At 61.7% G+C, this 27,665-nt stretch overlaps 1 protein-coding gene across 3 annotated transcripts; it reads right to left on the reverse strand.

The window, feature by feature from the left end:
- Window positions 1–313: 313 nt before the first annotated feature.
- On the reverse strand, window positions 314–26,014 carry SNX8 (sorting nexin 8). 3 transcript variants are annotated; one of them, XM_037137894.2, is made up of 11 exons: window positions 16,370–17,225; window positions 13,663–13,853; window positions 11,977–12,094; window positions 10,841–10,962; window positions 9,218–9,298; window positions 8,322–8,482; window positions 7,599–7,731; window positions 5,418–5,486; window positions 4,368–4,514; window positions 4,030–4,176; window positions 314–2,156 (listed from the first exon to the last, which is right to left on the reverse strand). In XM_037137894.2, the coding sequence occupies exons 1-11, from the start codon at window positions 16,515–16,517 to the stop codon at window positions 2,046–2,048; spliced, it is 1,428 nt and encodes a 475-aa protein (XP_036993789.2). In that variant the 5' UTR covers window positions 16,518–17,225; the 3' UTR covers window positions 314–2,045. The 3 variants fall into 3 exon arrangements, with proteins under 3 accessions (XP_036993789.2, XP_036993788.2, XP_036993790.2); XM_037137893.2 differs by having other exon boundaries at window positions 315–2,156; window positions 4,030–4,179; window positions 16,370–17,224; XM_037137895.2 differs by lacking the exon at window positions 16,370–17,225 and adding an exon at window positions 25,895–26,014 and having other exon boundaries at window positions 316–2,156; window positions 4,030–4,179.
- Between the last annotated feature and the right edge of the window lie 1,651 nt (window positions 26,015–27,665).

Here is a 27,665-nt window from a genome sequence, read left to right on the forward strand (position 1 = left end):
ACAGGAGAGGGACACAGGCCAGGGGACGAGCACAGCTGTGACTGTCCCCTGGTGGCTGCTGGTGGAGGGGGCTGGCACTGACGAGGATAGTGCCACAAGCTCCTGTTGGGGTCACAGAGATGGGTAACATGTATGTCCTCCACACCCTTGTGACTGTGCATTTTATAAGGGGAAACCGAGGCACAACCAGGGCCCAGGGCTACAGCTCCAGTCAGCTCCACCCTGGAGGCCAGTCACTGTCCCTGAGCCCAAGAGGGATGGGCTGTTCTCCTGGCTTCCAACCAGGAAAGGGGGCACCTGCCAACTTCCACAAAGAACTCACAACTTTCCCCAACTTTTATAAATACGTTTAATAATAGTTGTGTTAGTCAATGAAGGTCTCGGAATGCAGGCCACTTGTAAACAGTCCCGTTTGCTGGGTGTGGGAGCTGGGGACCCTTGTGGCTGGGGGGTAAAGTGTGCCCCATGTGAGGCAGACTCAGGCACAGAGGAGGCAGGGCCCAGACACAGTCCCACACACCCTCTCCCCTGCCCCCCGCCCACCAGGCTCTGTGGGGGGGGCCACGACAGCGATTGTCTTTGGCAGCTGCTGAGGGTTCGGCACAGCAGGCCAGGCCGAGGCAGCAGTGTCACTGTGGCTCTGGCCTGCAGGGAGCAGGCACAGTGAACCCTCTGGACCAGGAAGGCTGACGCTGGGGGTCCCGTCACTGTTGGGGGCGAGGCTGTGGTGGCACATTGGCCCCCGGGGGCCGCAGGAGGGGGCAGGCGTGCAGCCCACCACCCGATACCTCGTGACCTGCACGAGCAGGGCCTCAATCTGCCCTGGGAGGTGCTCCCTGTCACCCCTCGTCCTGTCACCCGTGACGGGCCCCAGACACGTGAACAGCAGCTTCCCAGGGGCAGGATGGAGGTGGGCTGGTCACGTGACAGCTCAGGCACACACAGCGCTGGGAGGGACTGGCCTCCAGTGGCAGCATGGACCTGGCCCACGTGGCTGAGGACCAGTTTCTAAAAAGAGCAAGATCAAAAGGCAACAGTGGCCCCCACACGGCCAGCACTGGGGGGTCGATGCCCTGATCCTCGGACCAGGAAGGCACGTGTCGGCTGCAGCGGGGCCTTGGGCTGGTGCAGCAAGCAGCCGTCTCTCCACACCCCGTGGCTGCCTCCCCCTAGACAGAACCCAGCATGGGGTGTGCCCAAGGGACCCTTCCCCCGGAGGATGACCTGCAGCAGCCTGTCTGCAGATGTTATTACCCAAGAGCCCACCTGGGCTCAGGGTCCAGCTGCGGCACACACAGGGGAGACAGCCCAAGTCTGGAAGGCGGGCCCCCGAGATCCCACGGAGTGTCAGGATGCCCCCCACACCTGTCCCACAAAGGTCCCATTGCTCCACACTCACACACGGGGGTGTGTGAGCAGGACAGGCCCACTCCCACCCCCAGAGCTGCTGGAGCACCAATCCCCTCGCCCCGGAGGCAGGTGGCGGGGGCAGCAAGTGGGATAGTCTGGGAGAAGGGTCCTGGTGGCCTGAGAAGGGGGGGTGGTTGGAAGGTTCACAGCAGCAGGCCGCTCTCGGGCCCTTGGCCCCCACCAGCACAAGACCCACTACCTGCACCCTCTGCCCCTTCCAGCCTCAGGTCCCACGAAAGAGGGGTCCCTGCACACTCCCCAGGCACCACCAGCAGGAGAGCCATCCTTTGCTGCCCTGCCTCTGGGTGTCGGGAGAAATCCATTTCAAGGAATCCCAACACATCTCCCCGCCCAACTCACAGGCCACAGTGCCGGGGTCAGGGACAACTGCCACAAACCCCGTATGGCCTCAGCTTCCACGGACGCTCAGAGACCTGGGGTCACATCTCTGGCCCCGCCCCCACAGGGGGAGGGGAGCCACCTGAACCCCAGCCGCACCAGCTCCGATGTCAGCTCCTCTCTGCTCAAGGGGTGGCAGCTGGTGGGGCCTGGGGAGCAGCCGCCATCCGGAGGGAATTAAACAGGGACACGCTGTTTGGAAAGAAGTTTTAGTGGGGGGCCGGGTCCTCTCGGCGCTAGTGCGGAGACAGGCCTTCCCTCGGGGACCTCGGCGGGGTCAGGGTGCTGTTGGGCCCCACGAAGAGGCAGTGCAGCTTGGGCTTCAGGTCGTTCCACACCTTGCTCATCTGCGGGGGGAGGGCCAGGGTCAGCCAGGCCGGCGCCGCCCTCGCTGGGCCCTTCATGCCGCACCCAACGGCAGCCCGCCCAGTGGCTGGGGCGGGAGGGGACGCACCACCACCGGCCTTGGGTCACCTGCCCCAGAGCTGCCCTTCCCACTCCCTGCATCATGGCACGTTCCTCCACAGGCAAAGCCCAAAGCAAGAGTGGGCCCGAAACCAGAGGTGACAGACGGCGGGTCCCTCTGTGCCCTGCGGGCGGGACAAAAGCAGCACAAGTCTGCTGGACACGGCAGCTGAGGGAGCGCGGCATTTCCGGCACTAACAGCTCCAGCAGCGTCGCCTTCCAGCTCAGCAAGTCAGACACCAGGACAACCTCCACCGGGTGACGACAGGGGAACGAACGCAGGAGGGAAGGGGACACGCCACCTCGCCTGCCCAGCTCTGCAGCGAGAAAGGGACACGGGAGGACGAAGGGGCAGGCAGGCTCTGCAGTGGGCGGGGTCCAAGGTCATCCCTGGGGGCAGAGCGGCTCAGGTGACCACAGAGAAGGAGAGTGTGGCCCTGGGAACGTGTACATCAGGCAGAGATCACAAGAAGGGGGACCAGTCGTCACCTATAACAGAGGACCGGGGTCCCAACCACTTGAGCCAGGTGCGACCCAGGCTCACCTGCTGTCCTGCTGGTGCCCCACTAAGAGCACACCCCCGAGGCCTGGCCCGGCAGACGGCAGTCAGCACCGTGGGAGGGCCTGCACCCCAGGACCTGCCTGCTGGCCAGCCCTCCCGGTTCTAGACCAGGGTCTCGGCTGTCCACTGAGTCGATCACAGCCACCTCCAGCTGCACAGATGACCTCTGCCTTCTACGGACAGCTCTCCACCTGCATTTGATCCCCCTGCTGTCGCCGTCCCCGCCACTCCTGTGAGCTACGGCTCTGAGTTCACCCCACACGCTGCTCACAGAGCACTCCCAGCAGAGCAGGCCCGGCCCCTTCCTCTCCGGCCTGCCACTCCGCGGGGGTCTCCGTGGTCCCTCGAGACCGGCCAGCGCGACCAGCCGCAGGCCAAGGGCTGCTTGCAGCTCAGTTCCCACAGTCTCCCAGGCTGCTGGGCGTCCCCAGGCCACTAGGTTTCACGCCCTTTTTCAGACGGAAAACCAGCCACAGACATGAAGGTCCAGCCACAGGCCCAGAGTTCAAAACAGGCAACAGTCTCGGGGCTCAGAGTCAGGTTTCAGAAATTCTGAGTCTGAGACACAACCCCAGGAGCTGGGGGCGGGTGCCGGCAGAGCGCCCGCTGAGGGGGTGCCCAGGGGCCCAGGACAGAGCGCAGCAGGAGCCAGACCTGTTGCCTGGCCATGGGCTACAAAGGGGTCAGTTCCCAGGGGCTCCCCAGCCCCGGCCAGACAAGAGCCCCTGATGCTCAGAGATGAACACGCGGGTCGCTACTGGAGACGGGTGAGCTGAGGGCTGACAGCCCGGGAAGGTGCTGCCACGGCGTCCACACCTCGGGACAAAAGCGGGTCTTCCCACAGGCTCAGGAGCCACCGCCTGGAGGCGGCTGAGCAAGGTGTGCAGGGAGGCGCCCCGCTTGGCCCCAACGCCTCACCCTCATCCCCACCGACCGTTTATCTCGGTCCTGGGATTCCTACGCCATCCCTGACCCCCAAGTGCCTCCAGAAGATAGGAGATGTCCCTGCAGTCTCGCTCTGCCACTCCCCCACCGTCCGGCCCCCTGGGGAGTCCCGAGGATGAGCACGGGGTGAGCATCTGCCTGTGCCCAAGGCAGGAGTCTGAACGAAGTTTAAGGTCGCAGACTCTCCCCGACTCCACTAACGTTCCTAAGAAAGCCCTGTGGGGGGGGGGTGACGCCAGGGAGCCCACCTCCTTGTGCCCTTGGATCTGGGAGTTGACGAAGGCCCCGAGGATGTGGGAGGTGAGGGGCAGGTAGGCGTGGACCAGCTGCATCTCCTGGTGGAGGCAGTAGAGGGAGAAGTGGTTCCGCAGCTCCATCGTCTGGATGGCGTTCTCCTGCTGCAGCACAAAGAGCCGCCCTTGCTCCCGGCCCGGCCACCACGCTGCCATCCCCGGGGCACCCGCCCCGTAACTGCCCCACGGCCCAGCCGGGCTCCAGTGGTGCCCACGGAACAGCCACGGATGGCCCTCAGTGCGGCTATGGGGTCCACCCACACCGGGGGGTGGGCCAGCCCCCGCCCCAGCACCTCCACAATGCGAGACTCCAGCTGCTCCACGGACTCGGGCTCGCGGCCGTGCGCGGCAGCGCTCATCTGCCTCCTCATCACGCTGTACTTGCGCAGGGCTCGCTGGTGCTTGTGCAGCACGCCCTTCTCGTGCCGTTCACACAGGTCCTGGCAGGGAGAGCGGCGCTGGAGCCCCTGCCGGCAGGGGCCGGGGGGACGCTCCGGGCAGGAGGGCATGCGGCCAGGCCCAGCCAGGGTGGGAGGCCTTTCTGGGAATGGCTCTTCCTCTTAAAAACAGTCCACGCACACCTGCTCACGCCTCGCTCAAGACTGCCCACGGAGCAGAGCAGCTCAGCCTGGGGGCCCAGGGTGGGGCCGCCACTCACAACCCACATGAAACAGGCTGCCCTGCAGAGACGGGCCATCTGGGCTGCGACGCCCGGCTCACTGCCCCTCTGCTGCCCCTCCGGCAGAGGAAAGTGCCCCAGGACCCCCGGACCCTAAAACGCCCCCGTCAGGAGTCTCATGAGGAACAGCAGCCATAGTCACAGGGCTGGAACTTCTGTGGCTGCCTGGCGGCAGCCCACCCATTGCCAACACCCTTTCTGGGACATTCCCACAGCCCTGGGCCAGCTCTCCGAGCCCTCAGCACGAGGGTTGCCGGGCGACATAGGCAGCACATCCCATCACGACACCCCACAGGCAGAGAGCCGCCCTGGAGAGGTGTGCACACACCCCCGGGCCCGCCCCTCGGGCGTGTGCAGAGCTGTGCCATCCCCCCACGGCACAGGCATACTCAGAGACACGTACGTTTACACACACACTCACACACCCCTCTGCCCTCAGACAAAGGAGGCCAGAGGCCCAGGGGAAACCTGCTTGGGCCACAGCCTAGAGCGCCCCACAGTGCCTGCCATAGGACAATGACACCAGAGCCTGCACTGCCCGCCTGCTGTCCGCACCGGGCTCCCCAACTCCTCTTCTGCTCCCCCTCAGTGGGGAAGCCCCCCCCACACCCCGCCCAGGGCCTTTCAGGGCGCTCACCCTGGCCAGGGCGTGGCCCAGACTCACCTTGTAGGACTGGAGCAAGTCCAGGAACAGGTTCAGCTTCTCCACCACGTCATTCTCCTCCTGTCGGCCCTGGGAACCGGAGATGCGTCACCCGGTGCCAGGCACGGGCAGACTGAGAGGCTGGCCACAGTCCCATGGTCCCCAGGCAGGGCAGATGCCCCCAAACCACAGCCAGACACGCCAGGGAAGTCGCCAAACCCTGCGGCTGCATGAAAGCAGGGGCCTCGCTTCCCTGGGCCGCCTGCCCACGTGTGCTCGCCGCTCAGTGTCACACGTCCTTCCCCTGTTCCAAAGCCAAAGTCTGCCGCACGCACCCACAGAGCCTGGCCGGCACTTCGGGGCCTCGAGGGCCCTGAGCTCAGAGCTTCTGGCCACCTGAGCCCACAGCCGAGGGTCTGGAGGGCAAGGTTACAGAAAAACCCCAGTGGCCACCAGCTCCTCCCTAACGGAGGGGGGACCTCCCCTGGTCTGTGGTGGGGCCCCCCGGCCCTTCTCCTGATCACGTCACCTGCCAACGAGCCCCGATTCCAGGTTGGTGGCGCACAAGACCCTACACCACCACCACCTGTGCCTCCACCAGAAGCACACGCAAGCTGCCACCACTGGGTCGCACGTGAGTCTCGCTCGTCTGGCAGGGGAGGGGGGTTACCCAGGCCCCCCAGCAGAGCGGGGGGAGCAGAGCCAGGGCTCACAGCCGCGGGGTGAGGGGAGCAGCCCTCAGGCATCTCGCTAATTCAGTGCAAGGAGGACAGAACTGCAGCTGTACCGAAGAAAGTCCCAAGGGGTCATGGGGCTGACCGGTTCACGTTAACACTGCTAACCTTGCTTCAGTGTGACAGCCACCGAACACAGCAAGCGTACTGGGGAGGGGACACCGCTTCAGACAGGGAGTCTCAAAGCAACACTCCTGAGCTCAGACCAGAGAACCTCAGGGCCAGGAGGAACGTCCAAGTGAGACCCTAAACCACCCAAGCAGCCCGACCCCGCTGCAGGCCCCAGGTGGAAAGAGCATCTGAGTCAGAACCAGAAAGGCGTTAGAAACGACCCCGCCCTCAGGGACTCCTGGCGCCTGCCACGAACTTGGGAGGCTGCCAGGGCAGAGGGGGCTGTAGGGGCTGCAGGCCAAGGTCCCTGCGACCAGAAGTGCTGCCCTCCTCTGTGTCATAGGCTGGATCTAGGTTCGCAAGTGTCCTCGGTGACCCAGCCCAGCTGTCTGCTGTACGAAGATGTGGAGGGGCGGGCACAGAGACCAAGCATGAGGAGCGAGGCCCCCACAGGACAGTGCCGCACCTGGGCCGCCTGAGCTCCCCGCTGACCCAGGCACGGCCAGACCTGGAGACGGCCCACGTCCAGCACCAGTTCCCAGAGACCAACACAGCCCCACGCTCAGTTTCAAGAGGGAGCAGGCAGGCCCTGGGGCCACGGAGAACGGGAGCCCAGGACCTTCCACACCAGCAACGAGCTCAGGTCCCCCACCTGGCACCGAGAGGCACCCGCGGCACCCAAGCACCCCCCCCCCGAAGCCCGACCAGCCCCCAGTGGCACAGCCCCAGATGTGCCGCTGCAGCCCACCCCTGCTGCCAGGCAGCCTCAGTGGCCAGGGCTTCACGCGTACGTCGCGCTGTGACTGCATCTGCCAGTGGCCAAAATGCCCTTTCCCTGGGAACAGGGAGCCAACTTCACCAAGAAATTACGTGACAGTTTCACAGCAGAGAAGCAGCCGGATGAAGCCCCACCTCACATGACCGGGTCTGTGGACGGGCCCCCGAGACGACCAGGTCTTTCAGATTCCTGCACGGCACCCACCATGGCACAGGCCTTTCCTGAGGTGACAGGCTGAGGGCAGAGTCTCGGGTGCTGGAGCCGAGACCCTGTTCTCATGAGTCATCGGGAGGCAAGGTGGGCTCTGGCCCACCCACAAGCCAAGCCCAAGTGGGGTTTCCCAAAGCAGACCGTATCTTCCCAGCTAAGTCTCGGAGGCCAGAACCCCACTGGCTCGGTGACAGCAACCCTCTCAGGGGCGTACACACTGGTGGGGAGCACCGGGAACCGAGGGGACGTGCGGTTCCAACCCCAGGACGGCAGTCACTGGTCACTGGCTCACCACCCAAACCTGCATGTGCATTCAAGCAGCCGCCCTGCAGGGCCCTGGGGCAGGCGCAGGGGTGGCCATCCACTCACCTGCTGCGCAGCCTTGTCGGCGAGCACGGCAAACTCCACGGACAGGCCTTTCAGCGCCTGCTTCAGGGACCCCCACGTGCTGCTGTGCAGGGCGGCCCAGGAGGGGAGCGGGGTGGTGTCGGACCCTAGCGCACTGAGGGGACGGGACAGCAGACGAGACACTCAGGGGCTGAGATGATGGCCGGCACCCCGGCCCCTCCTCCAGCCCAAACACCACATCACCCCAGAGCCACCTGCGCCTCTCCTGACCCACGCCCTCGCTCCTCAGAGAGTAGCTGTGAGAAGCTGGGAGCCTCCTGGAAAGAAGGGACCTCAGCCCCAGGTCTGCTGCACCCACTCCACCCCACAGGATCCTGCTGCAAGTGTGGAAGCCAGCCCAGGAGCCTGCCGAGGGGCGGAGCCCAGGTGGGGCCCCACCTCTCCTCCGCAGCATCCGCAGCTGGGGGTCCCTTCCCAGGTCAAGTCAATCTAAGTCTAATCCTGACAATGAGCAAGGTGACCCACGAGACGCTGGTGCCCATCAGTGTGGGAAACCCACCTCTCTCTGCCCCACTCCTGGCCTGTGCTCTTCCAGATACGCGTCCCCCCGTACCCCGACCTCCCATCCCCTTCTGCAGCGGGACAGCTCAGCCTGGCGGCACCTTCTGCTGCGGGCCCATGTGGAAGCCTGAGGCCCGCCCACCTCGGGGAAAGGGGGAACCCCGAGCCGGCAGGACCACCTGCCTCAGCTCCCTCCCGAACGTGAGGAGGTCCGCAGCGTTGTCGATGGCCCGGGACGCAATCCGCTCGGCCCGGTCTCGGAGCTTGTAGAAGCTGTTGTAGACGTTGCGGACCAGCTCCCGGCTGAGCGCAAACTGAGTCTGGACGTCCGCCGGGAGGAAGTCCTGCCGGGTGGGAGGGGAAGCCGCAGGACTGGGTGTGCAGCACCGCTCAGACCACACGGGCCGCGGGCCACGGGGGACGCAGCACCCGTCCGACAGAACAGGTGGAGTGGCCCAGACTCCCCAGTCCTGGGCACACAGGCACACGGGTGCCTGCTCCCGACCCCTTGTGTCTCGGGGATGGAGAAGCGTGGTCGTGCGCGTGGCAGGGACAGCTGGATGACCCCGAGGGGCTGCGACTCCAGCGTCCCAGACACTGCACAGCAGGCCCTGCCACTGCGCCCCAGGAGTGACCCGCAACCCGAGGTGGGGTCGTCGACGCGGGGAGGCCTCTGCAGCCCCCACCAAGTCCCCAAGAGTCACTTTCCACCTGCTGTGACATTGACCCCACTGATTATGTCACGCCTAGAAATCAGAAAGCTCCGGGAATGAGCAGAGGGAGCGAGTCTGGGTTTGTGGAGACGCAGCAGTTCGAGGAGGAAACAGGAAGCTACAGAACTGCGGCCGCCGCCCTTTCAGGGAGCAGACGTGGTAGACTGGACGCCCACCAACCTGATGACCAGGCCCTGGAACCCGAAAGGCGCAAGCGGGCACACGGCCCAAGAGAGCCTGGGGGCTCCGGCGTCACTCGGCACGGGAGCCTCTCTGCCCTGTCCCCTCATCTCCACAAGGGGCGTGAAGCCAACCATCACCCGAGGGTCGCGTGGGGAAGCGCAGACGCCTCTGTCCGCTCCGTACCTTGGCCCGGGGAGCGAGCTTGCAGGTCAGGAACTCGTCGCCCGCACACTGCGCCGCCTCCTTCAGCCTGTTCTGCACGTCCTGCAGAGGGAGACGCCGCCACGCAGTCAGGGCGGGGCCGGGGCCGGTCCGCACCGCCCCACGTCCACGCTCACGGGGACGGGACACTGCGCCACCCCCTTGCTGTCTCTGGTTCCACTCTCCCTGTTGCTCTGAAGCTCAGGGGGTCGTCCCGGGATGGGGAAGGCTGGCTCCCCAGAGGCAGCTCTGTGGACCCCGCTTGGGGAGTTGAGACCCCCCTTCCCCACAGACCCTGACAGACGGCAGATTCGAGAAGGAAGCTGAGGGCCCTTCCTTCCCGGGAACAACCCACAGACTCGGCCCCCAGCGTCCCAGGGCAGCTGGGGGCAGAGAGAGGGTGGCCCACAGGTCCCTGCCCAGCCCCCCACCACGCTGCGGGAGAAGGCCCCACTAAGAGCCAGGGAAATGGGCAGAGACCCTAACCTAGAGCCGCTGATGGGTCAGGAATCCAGGATTCCAGAAACACCCAAAATATCTGTTCCAATTCTCTCATTTTACCAAACAAGAAAATGGGGTCAGGGTCCAGCTGTATAAAAGCAAGGGGCCAGGGCAGCCCCACACCTCTGGACCAGGGCCGCCTGGCTCCACGCCCAGCAGCACCCTCCCCACCCCTCCTCTGTCCCCAGCCCCTGTCAGCTCTCCTCCCCCATCACATACCCTCTGGCAACAAAGCTCTGTTCCGAGGGGACCTGTCCCCACCAGGGAACAGAAGCCACACACTCCCACTCCAGGACAAGCATGCACCAGTGTCTGGCAATGGCCCCACACAACTGGCAGCACCTGCAGGTCGCCCAGGGGCCACAGTGGAGCAGCGAGCTTTCTCCAGGGATCAGAAGCTGCTTCTGCCTCAAGGCAGTGAGAGGAGCCCAGGCCAGGCCTGCAGTCCCTGCCTCCGCCCTCTGCCCCTGGGCCTTCCTGCAGCAGGGACCGGCCCAGCCCCTTCCCCAGCCCCTGAAGGAGAAGAGGGTCAGGTGTATGGCCCACCAACAAAGGTGTCCTTGTTGGGGCCACCTCCAGCCCACCCCACGACGAGAGGGTCTCCACAGAAGAGCTGCCTATCCTGGGGACCCGGCTGTGGCCAGGGCGGTGGCTCTGCCTCAGCTTCCCACCTGCAGCGTCGATGGACCCCAGACAGTGGTCTGGGCAAGGAGCCGCCGCCCCGGGCTCTCACTGCGGTGGTGCATACACAGCGATCACAGCCAGCACACGGGGCCACACGGGCCCTGCCAGGAGACTCGGCTGGTGGGGGGGGGGGGGGGCCCTGGTTGAATGTGGCCTCTCTCCTTCCAGGAAACGCGCATTCACATCCGGAGTTTCCTGCACGTCCGAGAACCCATGAACCATGGAGCCTCCCACACGGACGCACTGAGGACCCCTCCATGCGACACACCAAACCCTGCAGAGCCCGGACCAAGAAGCCTCCCGACAGTGCGGACGACCTGCTCTAACCCAGCCCCCGGGGCGGCCACACAAGGGATGGGTGGAGAACAGCAGAGCACCGAGCCAGGGACCGGGGCCCATCCGAGGCACTGAGGTACTCACGGGACCGCTGAAGGACAGGAACAGTTTGAGGACCACGTCCTCCGAGAACGGGGGGTGCCGGGCCACCAGGTTGATGAAGCGCTTCAGCGCTCTCCTCCGGGCCTCGATGAACTCCCTGTCCGCTGAAGACAGAACGCAGGGTCACCCGTGGAGGCGGGCAGGGCACACTGCACTCTGGGGCCCCAGGCCGGCCACACAGGGAGGGGCCCGGAGCCTGCGCAGGGCCAGCCCAGGGCAGTGGGCGTCGCACCCGAAGAGCCACAGGAGGAAGAGCACAGAGCACCCACTCCGCGCCCACTCGGACGAACGCACGGGGCCTGGACGGCCGAGGAGAACCTCAGAGCCAGGCCGCCCTTGGACCACCCACACTCAAGTCACGTCCTGTGACCCCGCGATGAGGAACAGCTGGGGCCACACACCTTCACTGAACCCCATTTTCCCATTCACGTGACCTCTAACTCAGCCTGCAGTGGGACCAATGGACACGTTTCACTTCAAGGGGAAAAAGTGGATGTGTACAGAAAAGATATTTAAGTCTGACCACAAATAGAGTGTTTTTGTTTTTTAATATTTTATTTATTTAATTTTAGAGAGAAAGGAAGGGAAGGAGAAAGAGTGGAAGAGAAACATCAATGTGTGGTTGTCTTTCATGTGTCCCCTACTGGGGATCTGGCCTGCAACCCAGGCACGTGCCCTGACTGGGAATTGAACCAGCAACCCCAGGCTTCACAGGCCTGTGCTCAATCCACTGAGCTACACCAGCCAGGGAAAATAGAGTGTTTTTAAAGAATTTTATTAATTTACTTTTAGAGAGAGAGGGAGGGAGAATGAGAGGGAGAAAAACAATCACACCTGCTTCTGGAGACCTGGCATGCAACCCAGGCATGTGCCCTGCCAGGGAATCGAACCGGCAACCCTTTGGTTTCCAGGCCAGCATTCAACCCACTGAGCCACACCAGCCAGGGCACAGATAGTATTTAAAACACTATTTGAAACTACTGAATGAGGCCCCTGGAGACCAGCAGGAACCCTTGCACAAGAAGGGTGGTACCCTCTGGAGAAGACAGCCAGGATCTCAGCACCCAGGGAGCCCTCCCACTCCCCGCCGCCCCGCCCCCAAGGCTGGCCCCGCCTACCTCCCAGCATCCTCTTGGGCGGCAGGGCGGGCACCATGCGGTAGGGGAACTTCTGGAGCAGTAGCTCATGGAAGACCACGAAGTCGTTGTAGCGTCTGTACACGGAGGACTTGAAGCGCTGCAAGGCAAAGGGCCTGCACTCAGACACGACGCCGGCACGCCCCACGCCCCACCGGACCCCGCAGGCAGTGCCGCAGGGCCCCTGTCTGCCATCACAGGACTTCACCCAAAGGAAAGCCACCCGCTCAGCGCAGACGTAGAGCCCTGCGCAGCTCTAACCGCTTCCCGACTGCGTCCCTCCGGGTCTTCCGGGACAGAGGAGACCCACAGGGGTCTCTGACCCCTGAGATGGGTGGTCCTCGCCCCTGAACAGTCCTCCCTGAGAGGCCCTCTGACTGACATCAGGCCGAGCACTGGGCGGGGACACCGACTGGGGCTCCCAGTGGGTTCCCGGCAACCTGCAGCCCCATCACGGAGGAAGCTGCCCGCTCCGCGAGGCTCGTGTCCTCCTCAGCAGGGTGATCCGGCCTGGATCGAAGGTCAGAGCCTGCACCAGAGATGCACACAAGTGGCTGCGTCCAAACCTGGCACACCACCCTGACCACCAGGGGCGCTGCTGAGCAGGAAGTCGGTCCAGGGAGGTTGCACACGGCATGACTCCCCTTTAGTGACACACAGGGAAAGGTGACACCGCAGGGAGTGAAAAGGTGGGCGGCTGCCCAGGGCTGAGGGAGGAAGAGGTAAGGGGTGCACAGGTGGGGCGTGGGGGACACCTGTCGGGATGCGTCTGTCGAAACCCACAGGACGTGAGCACCCAGAGCAGCCCTGGAGCAGACTGTGGACTCTGGATGGCGGCGACAGAGACACGCGCACCGCTCCAGTGGGCAGGTTGACAAAGGAGGAGGCCGGGCGTGGGGGGGGGGTCAGGGAATAGGGGAGCTCTGTGCCTCCTGCTTAATTCTAGTAACTGCCCCACCTAGAAAGGTGATAAAAAAACCTTTTATAACCTTTTGTGCCCTGTCAAATGTGCCCTGGCTGCTGTGGCTCAGTGGACTGAGTGCCAGCCTGCAAACTGAGAGGCTGGCGGTTCAATTCCCAGTCAGGGCACATCCTTGGGCTACAGGCTGGGTCCCCAGTAGGGGGCGCACGAGGGGCAACTGAGCGATGTCTCATCAATATTTCTCTCCCTGTCTTCCTCCCTCCCTCCCCCTCTCTATAAATAAATAAATAAAATCTTTTTAAAGACAGTGAAATATGCGTATGTAAAAAAATGAGCTGAGCCCTGGCTGGTGTAGCTCAGTGGATTGAGCACAGGCCTGCGAACCAGAGGATGGCGGTTCACTTCCCAGTCAGGGCACATGTCTGGGTTGCAGGCCAGTTCCCTGCAGGCCAGTTCCCAGCAGGAGACGCATGAAAGGCAACCACACATTTATGTTTCTCTCCCTCTCCTTCCCCTCTAAAAGATAAATAAATAACTAAATAAATATATATATATATTTTAAAAAGGGCCAAATGTGTGTACCACCGTCCGGGATCCTGCCCCAACGAGCCTCCGAGCAGCAGCGTTGGTGCAGGGATGGCGAGGCGGGCTGAGCCACCACAGGATGTGGGGCGGCCTGGCTCTCCGCCTTCCTGCCTGCGTCTCACCTATAGGCCCAGCTCGCAGGCCCTGCCGCACACAGTTACCTGGCTGGACACCTCGTACTCCACATGCTTCAGGAAGAGGCCCTTCTTCTCGGGAACGAGCTCCACCTGCACGGAGTCCCTGGCCAGCAGCTCCTGCAGGGTGTGCGACAGCAGCAGCGGGTTCCCCTGCGGCACCTGCATGCGACTGGGGTCCAGGTCCCTCCACTCACTGGCCTGGGGCATCGGCAAGTCTGGAGGAGAGATGGTGGCACTGCATGGGACCAGCCACTCAGAAAGCAGGGGCGGTGCCAGCTCTGGGTCCCTGTGCCGCCTGCGAGTCCAGCACATGGACTGGGGCCCAGCACCGGCCGAAGCCCTCAGCCACCCAGGACACACCCACTCATTCACGCCCAGAGGCCAGGCCCTGTCTGAGGGTCCGCCTGCTCACAGGTCGGCACCACACCCACACTCGGGACCAGTCCAATCGCTTTCGACTGGTGGATGGAAAGGAAGTCGTATGCCAATAAGCCATGTGCAAAAGAAAGTCCTCTCCTCTGGAGTCAGGCACTGGCCATGTAACTGTGTGTCCCCCAGTTTCTGCTCACATGCCACCTGCCCGTGTGAGAGTGACCATTCCTACAGCAACGCTCCCACATGCGTGTGCAGGGTGGGACCCCAGTCCTGCACCCCAGAACGCCCCCTTCCTCACAGACAGGAGGTCAGCCCGTGAGGCAGGCAGTTCAGAGACTGAGGTCTGAGCAGCACACAAACAGGAAAACCGAGCTAAGGGTCAGTCTGGTGACCAGCACAGACAGCACTAACGAGAATCAAGGTCCTTCCGGCAAGAAATGACAGTGTCCCACGGCGGGGAAGCCTCATTCCAGGAAGCTCAGTATGAGTGGGGACCTTTCCTTCCCTAACCCCCCCCCCCCCGTGTGGCCGTACTGCCTGCCACAACTGACCTCTCCCAGCAACTATCCAGGCCACACCTCAGAGCTAATGACAGGGTCACCTCCATCGGTGACGTGAGTCAGGATTTCAGGACTGAAAATGGAGCTGCCCTTACCTGACCTTAAAGCTCAGCGAAGAAAACAGACCGAGGCCTCCTGCTATGCTTGGGAGCCCCCAGGGGCACGAGAAACCCCACAAACTGGGGCGAGGGCGCCACGGGCAGCGTCCACCACAGCAGAGGGACCTGTGGGGTGGCAGGAACAGTGGCCCCCCTTCTGCACTCAACTCTCCTCCTCGTCCATTTCTGTCCTGGGGCCTCATTATCAAGGACTTAAGTGTAGTGGCAAAGGAGCAGAGGCACGCAACTCATCAAAACGTGTGTGTCAAAGTGTGAGTGAGTGCGTGAGTATGTGCGTGAGTGTGTGCGCACACAAGTGTATGAATACATAAAGGCTGGGGGGGGGTGCCAGCATCCCCAATACCTTAATGGCCAGACGTGCCTATTTGCTACAGTAGGACAGGTGTCAGTTTCACAAAAAATAATGGCTCAGGGAAAGGGACCCCTCCAGCAGGTTCCACGCCATATGAGGGCCACACCTGCGGGAGGTGCCGGGCTCCCTGAGGAGGTTCCCAGCTTCTGCAGAGGACCCGACAAATTCAAGGACAGGGCTCTGGCACTCCTGGCAAACGGACGCCCTGGTAGCCAGTTCCACGGGGATGGAACGGATGGAGAGGCCAGCCAGGCCCACACGGGAAGGCTGGGGGCCGGGGACAGGTCTGACTTCCGACAGCGCAGGATGAAATGCAGCCCCTGCCATCTCCTAGCTGCGTGGCTGACCGCCCCTGAGCTTCCAGCCTATAAAACGAGGGTCCAGGGTGCCCTCCCCAGGCCCGCCGCCACCACCTGAGTCTTGCTCACGGGCTTCCCGACGGGCGTGCCCTCCCCCGTACTAACAACCCTGCCTGCACAGGGCTGCTCCGCCACGCTGGCCGCCCACCTACACCCAGTGACGAGCCTTTGGGCACGCCCACACACGCCTCTGTGCCCTGTCACGCTTCCGTCAGGACCCCAGGCAGCCGTCCCGCCAGCTCTGTGTCCACAGAGACCCGGCTCCAGAGTGCTGTCAGCCGTGGCATCCAGGGCCCTTGCTCACCGGGTCCAAAGGGCCCAACCCCATGTGCATGTCCGGGGAGCCCGGCCATCAGGCAGGCCCTTGCCCTGTGTCCACCAGCCTCTCTCAGCAAAGGCTGAGCCGGCAGAAGTCACAGGCAGGGAGACCCTCCGCAGGCACAGGCTGGCCCCTCACAGGTGGCCACATGTCATGTGGGGTGGGGGGCACTGGACACTGGGGCCCCCTAACTCCCAGCGTCCTGGCTCTCCTGGGTTCTCTGGCTGGCAGAGAGCCCCTCACCGAGCAGGGAGGGGTCACCTGGTGCCACAGGGAGGAAGGTCCCATCACCCCCTGCAGCTCAACTACCACATGATCCACCACAACATGATCTACCACATGATCCACCTGTCAGGGTCACAGGGGCAGGGAGCTGACCGTGGACACCAGGGAACCACAGGGGCAGGGCGTGGGGGGGGTCACTGTGGGGGGATGGAACAGCCATGGACCCAGAAGGCGATGACGGATGCTCAGCAACACGGACGTGATCGATGCCGCTGCACGGCACACCCGGAAACAGTTAGCACTGTCACGCACATGTGCATGTACACATCACATGACGTCTGTATGTCTGTACCGTGTGTGTTTATTTTAAAGACACAGGTGACCGGGCCCCACCCTCAGCGTCTCCAGTGGGGTCTAAGAACCTGAATTTCTAACCAGCTTCCAGGCGAGGCAAGTCCTGGGGCCACGGTCTGAGGACCACAGTCGCAGGGCAGAAGGCACTTGATGCCCCAAATCCTGCAAAAAACGGGTGCTGCTAACTGCCGCCGCTGCCTTGCCATGAATATTCATTCAGTGGGTGCGGGGTGAACGGTGCCTGCCAGACAACTCTCCACCCAGGTACCAGGAACTCGGGTCCGCAGCTGACCTCAGGCTCAGCGGGAAGAAGGCTCCTCCCAGGCCCCCGGCCGCCTCCGCCTTCCACGGGCAGCCTCTCTGCATGGTGCGGGTCCTCACACCGACGCCCTGTCCTCAGGGAGCGGGAGTGGAGGTGTCCTCGTCCTACCCACAGCCCTGGCCTCAGAAGCAGGACTCAGCGGCTCCGTGGCCAGGGTACGTCGGGGCCACCCTGCCTAACAGGACCGCCACCGTCAGCTCTCCCACAACCCCCACTCCAGAGCTCGGTGAAAGAGAAACTGTTCCAGGCTCAAGTTCACTAACCGTGCCGTGTGTGCGTCTTTTACTGGCTCACGCACTGTAACGTCACGACCTGTCAAGAAAGGAACATCACCCCAACCTGCAATCTGCAAGACCCACCTTCATCTTGCTCGCACACGTACAGGGCGATGACAGGCAATTTTTCAATGTCCAGTGTGTGTCTGCGTGACCGCACCTCTCTCCCAATCTTCCCAGGAAAAGCGAAGCCCTCCCAAGTCCCTGGCCACTCAGTTACCGTGAAGGCTGTTTTGCTTCCAGCAGGTTTCCAGCGGGCCCTTCTTTGAATACATGGGTAAATACGGTTACATTTGTCTTGATGGTAAACAGGTAAACATTCTAAACGTGCAGGAGGACCAGACAGGACAGGAAACAGTATCCAGCAGAGAGCTCCCCGAGAGCTCCCCCAGCCCATGCTGGCGACACTGTTTCTGAATACTGGGTTAAACAAACTTGCATACCTACACCTCCCCACTTCTTATTCCAAAGTCGCCAGCGCCCCAGAGCTGATGGGCAGCAGTGCCAGGCAGGGCTTGGCACCTTCTCCACACAGGTGTCCACAAGTGCACACCGGCACTGTCTTCCACTATGTATAAAAAACATATGACGTCCTTTTTCCCACTGACTTTCTAGACTTCTTTATATTGAAACACAGCATTCAGAAGAGCGTAAGCATCTAAAGTTCCACTAAATGAATTCACACACCAGTGTACCAGCACCCAGAAGAAATGCCATGTCACAAGCACCCCACACTCCCCAGGTCCCTTTCAAGTCCCTCCCACTCCACGGGGGGCACTGCCTTCTAACATGCAGGGTGTTGTGTTCTTGTTTTGTGTCTCCCACTTGGCAAAGCAACTGGGCCAATCTGCACTCCCAACAGCTAGGGCCTCCGGGCGGGTGTGCTGGCCGGCGCCGCTCCCACCACGGCGGGCCGACGCCTGTTCAACGCGGCTGAGTTAGTCCCTGCTCCACCTTGATCTGTTTCCAGCTCACGTCACAACCAGGGTTCCCTATTCCTGAGAAGTTCCCTATTCCTCAAAACTGCGACTGTGTAACGTCTTAGGCACGGAACTGAAAATCACTAACGGTTCTCTGAGGAACTGTTCCTGTGATTAAAAATAGCCTGAAGAACACCCTCACTCTCAAACTGCTTGGCTGCACTTTCTTCAAACCCCTGGAACCAATTCCTAGGGAATTTCACATTTTTCCTGTAAGAGACACTTCCCCAAACGGCTTTTACATCTGCACACGGACAGCCCAGCACCCTGACTGGCGTGGACTGGGTAACTCTGTCCTCGGAAACCCCCCTTGGACGTCGCTGTGGTCCCCTCGGTCACCCACAGGAAGTACCCTCGTGACAACAAGAAGGGAAAACTGAAATTTCAGCTTCCTAACAGGGGTCCAGAACACAGGTTTCCTCAAGTCCACGGGGGGAACTCCTGGCCGTCCTTGACCTCGGCACGCACCCGCCGGCCTTGGAGCCTGCAGGCTATGCCCCTTCTGCCGGACACTCTTCCCCCAACACCCCCGACCGGCTCCTTCCTGTCCCTGGCACCTGGGTGCCAGCACCTGCCGCTGTGACACACGCCAAGGGGGTGCTCAGCTGGCCCCGCACCTCCCTCCAAGAGCCCCGACCCCTCACTTCCTGGTCTCCCGCCTGCCCTCCGTGTCCCTTGCGAGAGCCTGAGGGCACACCACAGGCCTCTTCGTCCATTCACAGCCAGCGTCCCGGCAACCGGAGCAGAGCGGGCGCTCTGCAGAGTCTGTGGACCAACCTCGGGGGACCTGGTCCCATGAGCAAGGCCACCTAGCGTCATCAAGGCCCGGTGGGCGCCTTGGCGGGGCAACGACACCTACAGATCTCAGGGAGGCCTGGCCGGTGACAGGAGCCGTGCCTCAGGGAGGGACAGCAGAACACACACCGAGGGTGGCAGTGTCTCCCCGCCACCCCCAGGGCCTTTCTGACAGCCTGCAGCTGGGCCTGTTTGTCCGCACTCGGTTGTAAGGCCCAAACCCTGATTACAAAAATCTGATCAGCAAGAGACCCAGCCAAACACTCTCCTGTCTGCCCACGTGGCTCAAATCAGAGCAGAAACAACCTCCTAAGGCCCCTCCACGCCCTTGGTTCGTGTCAGCTGAGACCTTCCACCCGGGACCTCTCCAGCCTCCGAAGCTCAGTGCCAACACCCAGCACGTTGTTTCCCGGTCCTGGTCAGGGCCCTCGGCCCCTCCCGGCCCTCACAGCGGGCTCCACGCAGACGGGCACCCGGAAAGCTGTGCCAGCACCAAACACCACTGAAGTGACAGCCATGACCAACAGAACTTCTCAGTGTCTGGAACCTTCCCAGATGCCCCCACATAACATCTCTCCAACCCTGAAACACTCTCGGCAGGCACTGTGATCCCATTTCACAGATGTGGAGACTGGAGGCCTGCCTGAGCTCACCAGCTACCCGATAACACCGAGTCCCAAGTTCCCTCCCTGACTGGTACGGCCTCATTCGACACCCAAATGGGACAGGAGCAGAGGCAGGCCCACCCCAGGCTGGGGTCAGGACCCCCTGACGCCAAACAAACACTCGCCTCCCTGCACTCGGCTTTCTCGTCTCTAACACGGAGACAAGACCAACCACATTATCGTTCAGTGACAAGAATTTAAAAAACAAAAGAAAATAGATGTAAAAGTGTCCAGCACCGAGCCCGGTATGCGGTCCTTCTAAAGGACCCACACGCCAGGGGCTCAACTCGAAGCTCACAAAACACAGGGACTGCTGGGGGGGCAGAGCTCCGTGCACACAGCATCCTGGGGCGTGGCGGTGGCATCGTGGTCCCTCGGGAACTGATCAACTGCCACAGTCCCACAGTCACCCCAAGGGCAGCTCGATCGCCCTGGGACTTCAGAGACACGTGTGCCCACTTGCGTGCCACTCAGTCACACACACACACACAGAGGACGTTTTCAAGCTGTGAGTGGCTGGCTACTCCTTCCCAGGGAGACGCGAGGGACCAGACCACAATGGGGAAAGAGAAATCATTGGCCTGTTTCCTTGAGACGTCAGAAAACCAAGGTCAAGGCTGCAACTGTCACCTTTCAGGTGATTTCCTATGACTCAAATCAGAGCCCCAGGAAGCGACACGGGGCCACCAGATCGCCATGCCCCCAGGGACGGGTGCCGCAGCCCTGCTCCGAAGGGGCCGTTCAGCTGAGCCTTCTGCAAAGAAACCTCTCAGACCCCTCGGTCCTGGTGCCCACGAGACCCAGTGACGTTCTGCACAGCTGGAGAGAAAGCTCTGATTTAGGTCACTGGGGGACCCTTGGAATAACTCACAATGTAGGAGGTCGTAGTTCAAGGAAAAAAACCTCATCTCTAAATTCAACCTGTCCCTGGTTTTTGTTCTGTTTCAACCCTTGCCCTGGTCTGGTACGCAGTCCCTGGCACTCACCTGATGGAGGGCCCCATCCAACCAGGCGCATGCTGACCTGGGGAAGGGACCGCCAGGCGTATGCCCAGACCCCTGCCTCCATGGACAGACACGGCCGTCTGCCATGTCCACACCCAGGCACGCAGCTGACCAACCAGAGGAAGAAGGGACACCTCGGGGACAGGCACAGGCAGACACTGCAGCCAGAGGGTGCAGGCCATCTTCCCCGCCACTGTGTCTCACGAACTCTGGGGACCCCTGAACAGGCAGGCCGCCCTCCGCTCTGCTGTGCCTGTGCCCGCTCCTCCCGACCGGTCGCCTGCACACTGTCCTCCGAGGACGGAGCTCAGCCCGCACATCACGCCCCCAGAGACGCGACCTGTGAGCGGGGTGCCTGGGCACTGGCCTCACCTGCAAACAGACTCGGCAGGACCCCGGGGCCCTGGCTGACCTGAGCGTTCGCTGCAGACACGGTGTGCAGCCGAGCCCCCCTCCATGGTGACGGTTCTCCTGAAGACGATGGCAGGCCCCCGCTCTGGGTCCAGTGCCTGTCACTGTGTCGCATGCCACCATTCAGGTGCACTCACTCCCCTTCTGGAAAGAGCGGTGGCACCTCGCAGTGGGCTCCTCACGGAAGGACAGCTGCTAGAAGAGGGACCGTCCGATCTGGGAGGGGTGGGCGAGTGGATCCCTGAGGGGGGACCCTAAGGGGCGGGTAGGAGTTGCCAGCCCACGTGGACTGCAGCAAGGAGGTACCGTGGGCCGCGTCCTAACTGCAGCAGACGCCTGGGTGGGCACCCCAGCTGCCCCGTGTGCCAGCTGTCTGGTCCTGGACAAAGGACGGGACCACTGCGTGCCTCCCTGTCCCCATCCGTAGCACCGGGGCGAAGTGGCCGCTCCCCTGACAGGCTTCAGCACCGTGGACTGACGGAGTGTCCGGCACACAGCAGGTGCGCAGAAGAAAGGCCCAGCTGTCGGCACAACCACACCACCACGGTCCTCCTCAGAGCTCCCCTCCACAGAAACCTCTCCCGCCGAAAAGGACCCTCGGGGCACAGTCTGTCTGGGGCAAAGCCAGTCCATGCCCTGTGATGCAGTTCTTCCTTAAACTTCCAGAGACTCCCCTGTGCCCCTGTCTCACCGTAACCTAAGAAGCACATGAGTTGTAACGCACGGGACCTCCCTCGCCATCCAAGAGCTGCAATGCAGTGTAGAGAGTGGCCAGTTCTGGGAAGGCCGACCCACCCCAGCCTGGACTGGACTTCCTCTGGACCAGGGAGGCGAACCCTCGCTATGAGGTAACTGTGCCAAGTCAGGAGCCGCCTGGCTTTCCTCCCCAGCTGGTGGCCCCGCCAGGGAGATGCTCCGAACTCAGGTGGGGTTCCCGTGTACCCTCCTGCCACCACCCAGAAGCCGGCGTCGCCACAGTCTGGGTCTTCCCTCCTGCTGGTGCCTGGGGCCCCCAACACGGCTGGACGCACCAGCGCCAACCACGCTCGAACAGACACGGCAGAGGCGGGCAGAGGGCCCCACGCTTCTGCAGCCCTGTTTCAGGACGGGGCCCCCTGCGCCCACCTTTGTGGGCCAGGCTGCATGGCTGGCGAGTCCTCCTAATGCGTCAGGATGCCGGGTTTGCCAGATCGTTTTCTACTGTAAGACGGATAAAATGACACATTAATCCTGATACTTCCACACAGAAGGTCATCCCCCAAGTCTGGTGATTCTAGAGTAAAAACACCCCCGCACCCCCCAGCCGGGCCACTCCCTGCCACCCCGGCCAGCGCTGCCGTCTCTTCCGCGAGGCACTTTCCTCTGGATGGAAAGCGAACACCGCACAGAATTCCCCCACCCGGGGCACATCCCTTCCCGGCTAACCACAGAGGCTGCCCGAACGCATTCTACATAACAGCGCTTCGGAGTCGGTTCCTCTTTCTTCAGAACAGCACACTTCGCCTTGCAGAGCGTGTGCGTGTGTGTGTGTGTGTGTCAAGAGACACAGAGTGTAAAGACCAAAAACACAGCTTAAATAACACTCACGTAACGACCTAACACGTGCTGCTACCCTTACAGTGAGCTACGGCAAACACGCAGCCCTGCCCCAGCACAAGGGCCCTTCTACACAGCAGATGCCTGCCAGGTGCCGGGACCCAAATCCCCAGGAGCTGCCAATGGAAGCGAGTGTGGGGGAGGGCGGGTGTACGGGGTTTTTGCCTAAATGCAAACAGAACTTGGAGGCGCGAGTCCATCACAGCCCGATGCGTTCGTCTTCAGCAACAGCTCAGTGATTTCTGACACACGTGCATGGGCAGGGAGGCAGGCAGGGTGGCGCTGGGGAGCAGAGAGCAGGGTGGTCCCCCCGGGCATGATGACGGGGCGGGCCACTGTGCAGACAGAAGGGTGGACAGAGTTCAGGCCTCCCCCCACAGACCACCAGGAAGCATCTGAGGTTTTGCAGGTTTCGTAAAACAGATGGCCCAGAGCTCTCTACCCGGACGGAATGACTGCAATGCCACGGAGGAGCCGCTCTAACAGAAATGGGGCCGGTCCTCCCAAGCTGTAAAACCCAGTGACGGTGGCCAGGGTCGTGGAGAGCAAGGCGAGGGGCCACAGTGCGGCCCGTGCGTTCCTACCAGTGGGTGATGCTGTCCAAAGAAAGCAGACCAGGCCACCCAGCAAGTGTCGCCCACATTCTGTGTCATCCATATCTGAAGTCCCAACCACTGAGTTTACAACCTCAGAGAGGCTCTGGAATAACCACTCGTCCCTCACGGTCCAGGAACAGAACATTCCGGTCAAGCAGCTATTTTCAGAGTTATAATTTCAGCAGAAAACCCACCAAGGTTTTCTCACATCCAAAATACAGAAAGAACTGCTGTCAGTAAGGAAAAAAGACAGTCCCATCAGGAAATGGGCAAAAGATATAAGCAATGAGTCCAGAGCCGCCATCCAAGGGGAAACTGTTACAAGAAACTAAACCTCAATGAATTAGGAGTCAAGGAAATGCCAATCAAAACAAAAACAAAACACTTCCTTAATTCTTCTAAGTCTGAAGAAAGCAAAAAAATATAAAAATAAGCAAGTGAAAAATGGTATTGCGTGTTAATGAACTTACGGGAAAGGATGGTTTTACTACATGGCTACTACCCATACAAACTGGTCACTGCCACCCCAGAGGATAATTTGTCAGCATCCATTAAAGCAAAGAGAGTGGGAGCCCTATGGCCCAGCAATTCCATCCCTAGGGTCCCCATCCACCAGTGGTGGGCACTATAAAGGATGTCCGCCTCCTCCTCCCTGGGCCCTGCAGCGAATCTGCTGGGCTACTCGGTGAAGGGAAACGAGGGCCGCAGCCTCACCTTGAATCAAGGGCAAGGGCTGTGGACTACGCAGGTGGGCCCCGTGCAGCCCCAGGAGTCCTTCCATGCAGAACAGGGAGCGAGGCAGGGAGGACCGGAGATGAAAGTGTGAGAAAGAAGTGGCCCAAGGCTGCTGGGGAAAGGGCACCGGCAGCCAAGGACTCCAGACGCCGGGAAACAGGGGCCTCCCCAGGCCTCGGGAAGGAACGCAGCCCGGGAAAGCCTGTTTTCCACTACTGACCAACAGCGGGAACTCTGCGGGAATAATCTGCGTTGTTTGAGCCAGTGAGTGTGTGGTAACTTGTTACAGCAGACGCAGGGAACTAATACACCACCCGAGGGAAACATGGACGGTGTGGACAAGGAGGTGTGTTTCCTGAGTGCGCACACATATAAACCATAAACACAGAACTGGAAGGCTCCACCCCAAACCGAGAACAGCAGTCTGCTCTGGTAAAGCAAGAGGAGGTGACCGCAGCCGGGGTGAGACTTCAACTTCACCTACAATGTCCTTTCTTTCAAAGCAGCTGCGCGTGCCCGCAAATTGCATAATGAGAAGCTGAATTCTTAGTAAGGGAGCTGCCGTCTGCAACTTAAGCTTCAAAAAGTTGAAACATAACCAGTGCTGAAGTCCGCAGTGAACACAGTAATTTTTCCAGCGAACCCTGAAGGTGCTGCAGAGATGGAGACCTTAAAATCCCCACAGGTAACACCACTGACGATGGGTGCCAGCTGTGTGGGCACCACACCCAAATCCTACCTGTGCTCCAGTGTGAGATAACACACACACACGTCCTCCGGGAAAACTCACTCTCAAAGGCTGAGGTTTTCCAACTCCACCCACCCGAGCCCGATGCCCACCGCGGCAAGCCCCTCCACCGTGCCTTCTTTGGGCGCACCCACCGCCTCTGGCTTTAGTTTCCCCGGTGCAGAAAGGAGTGCCCAGTGCTTCACCTGCCAGCCTCCCAGGACGAATGAAACCGAATGAAATGACTCGCCACGCCCACCTCGGGACTCTCCCAGGTGTAGGAAAGCACTCTGGAGATGGAGAGGAGCTACGAGGTCCATTCCACGAACACACCTAACAAAATCCCTGTGGCCCTGAGGAAGGCCAACACTCGGGAAGTCCGGGGAAGTCCCAGGGCATGAGTCCAGGAGAGGGCGTTTTAACCTGACACGGCAGTTGGCGGTGGGTGCCTGGGTGCTCCAGGAAACACCCAGGGCAGCCCCTCCACCTGCAAGAAGAGACCCCCCAGCCACCACCACACCCAGGACCGGAACTGCGCAGAGCAAAGAGCACTGCCACCCAATCACAGCCCCCCATTTCCAAAGTGTGCCGGGGGCCAAGGGGCCCAGTCTGGGGTCCTGGTATAGGTGGGGCTGACTGGGCCACGCTGGGCTGCAACCTGTGACCTCAGGAACACGATGTTCTACCCAACAAGGAGAGCAATCACATGCTTCCCCTTACTCTGCTCCACGCGAAAAGAAAAATAACTGAAGGCCAAAGGGGGCTGGGGGAGGGGAGACCACCATCTGGGCTCCGCGGAGGAGAGGGGGCCCAGGGTCTTCTTATCGATTAGGCCAATCCGGTACAATGTCCCCCCCCAACACACACACCCCGGCAGCTTCGAGGCCACTCCTCCTTAATGAATAAACCAAGAGCCCCCAGAACTCGCTTTCAGCGTGGCCTCCTCAGGGTGAACCTTTCCAGAGCCTCCAGGCAGCGTTCCCTAACTCTGTGCCTCCTGCCAGAAGGAAGCAGCAAGTCACACCAACATTCACCTCCGTGCATTCTGCAGTTAGAGGACCACAGGAGGTTTACATTTAAACGGGGCGCCCTCGAAAAGCCAAGCCTCCTGCATGCCTCTGTGGACAAACGGGACGAGTTACACAAAACGCCCGCCCAAGTCCTGAGCGGCCAAATTACTTGTCCGAGGCCCCGGAGGTGCAGCCGCTGTGCCCACACGGCTGCGCAGGAAGCGTGGGGCGCGCGGGCCGCTACCTGGAGGAGTCTGGACAGACACCGGCAGGAGCGCGCGGCGACGTGCAAACCCGGACAGGTGCTCGACTCCCAGGACCGGAGGCGGCACACCGAGTCCCCGGGGCTACTCGCACCCCTAGCAGTGGGAGTGGAGACCGGGCAGGGCGCTGGGCGCCCGTGGCAGAAAGTGAGCGGAGGACCGCGGGGTCACCGCGCGGGCCCTGGGGCGCCGTCCACCCGCCCGAGAGCCTTACCTGCCGTCGGTGCGTCCGCCTCCTCGTCCGCTTCCGCCTCTGCTGCCGCCGTGACTGCCGCCGCGGGCAGCGGGTCCATCGCACCGCCAGTCATGTGAGCGCGCTACACGTGACTTCCTCCGCACCCGCCCTCCGCTCCTCGGCCCAGCCTCGCCACGCCCACTCCCCGCCTCGCCACGCCCACTATCTCGCGCCACGCCCGCATGGCCCCGCCCACATCGCCTCGCCCCGCCCCCCCCACCCCGGCTCTTCGGCCCCGCCCCGGCCACGCGGCCCAGGGCAGGACAGGCAGGCGCCCCCGCCTCTGTGCGCGCGCCGCCCCTAGCCGCGGATTTGCCGCCGGTGCCCACTCCCCACGTGCCCTTGCTCAGGCGCCCCTTCACCCACCACTCATTCTCCCACGCTCACCCCTTCGCCTGCGTCAGGAGCGAACTAGCATGCGTCACGTCCTTGTTCGGCTACGCTCGCATGAGTCCCGCGCCCCGCGCCCCTGCACCCTCGCCCCGCCTCGCTGTCGCTCCTACGTCCCTGCGCTTGCCTTCCACTCCCTCCCCCGCTCCAGTCTGCCGGCCGCCGCTGGAGGTCAGACCGGCCTGTGCTGGGTGCTTGGGGGAAATAGGTGCGCCAGGTGCCTTCCGGATACTGAGGGCTCACACGGAGGAAGCGCCCTGGTTGTGCCCGCCAAGGCTGATGAGGGGTCCCGGCCCTCCGGGACGAGGGAGCCCGGGGTCAGGGAGGGAGAGCGGGTTATGGAGGGAGAGCGGGTTATGGAGGCAGAGGAAGAAGGAGGGGCGCAAAGGCTCTGCGGCTGGGAAGAGCGGCAAACGCCCGTGGTCCCCCTGAACTAAAAAGGGAGGGGGCAGAAGTGGCAGAAGAGGAAGCTGGAGCGGCTGGTAGTGCTCCGTCGGGGAGGGCCTCGTCTCCAAAGTCAGCACCTGGACCTGCCAGGGGGGATGCCTGCGGACCCCGAGGAGTTACAGCACCCAGAAGCCCAGACATGTCTTCGGGTCCTAGGAAGGGTCCCCAAGTATCTAGATCCCTGCCTCACCGGCCACCAGCTTAGGACCTCTGGCCCCAGCAGCCCAGGACATCGACGTGAGCTGGCACACTCAGTGATGCTACACACACACACACCCATAACCCAGGAAGCTCTGTCCCCCCTCTCCACATGGGCAAATAATCATATTTCCCAAATCACAGTGGGACACCGCAGGGTCCAGAGACATGCACTCCCATCTTGTGCTGCTTCCTCCCGCACCCCCGCCACCCTAGCTTCCTTTCAGCTGCTGTTCCACCAATGACATGCTCAGCACTCTCCCCCACTCCCAGGGTCTCCCCTCTCCTCCCCAGCCACATACACACGCACAGCTAACTTCATGGTATTATTTCTTACATATGTCTGCCCCCAGGAGGTTATAAGATCTTTATTAAATGTATAAAAGTACACTGCACCTTGGAAACTAAAGTACTATACAAGCATGAAATTAGACATTATTCCAGAATGGCAGCCTATGGTCACACATCCTGGACCTCTGTGGTCCCGGCTCCTGCTGGGGAGTGTTCAGATACACTCTGCCTGGAGCTCACCCTGAGTTCTGATGTAATCGGTCTGCGGTGTGGCCTGGACTTGGGATTTAAAAAAAAAATACCCCCCAGATGATTCCAATGTGCAGGCCAGGAAGAAGACCAGTGCTCTGTGTTGTTAAGTTTGCTTTATTCCCTCAAACATTATCTTGAGTAATTTCTAGGTATCCAGGTCTCTGTCGTGGAG

The sequence above is a fragment of the Artibeus jamaicensis genome, unplaced genomic scaffold, assembly GCF_021234435.1.
Source record: "Artibeus jamaicensis isolate MK-2021 breed Jamaican fruit bat unplaced genomic scaffold, CSHL_Jam_final scaffold_3151, whole genome shotgun sequence".
Taxonomy (NCBI): Eukaryota; Metazoa; Chordata; class Mammalia; order Chiroptera; family Phyllostomidae; genus Artibeus; species Artibeus jamaicensis.

Coding starts and splice junctions, on each gene's coding strand:
- SNX8 (XM_037137893.2), bottom strand. CDS start 16,517: ATGAATATTCATGGCAAGGCAGCGGCGGCAGTTAGCAGCACCCGTTTT. Junction 13,854..16,369: donor GAAGCTGGTTAGAAATTCAG/GTTCTTAGACCC, acceptor TCTCTCCTCCAG/ACTTGCCGATGCCCCAGGCC. Junction 9,299..10,840: donor TCCTGTCCTTCAGCGGTCCC/GTGAGTACCTCA, acceptor CTCCCTCTGCAG/GACGTGCAGAACAGGCTGAA.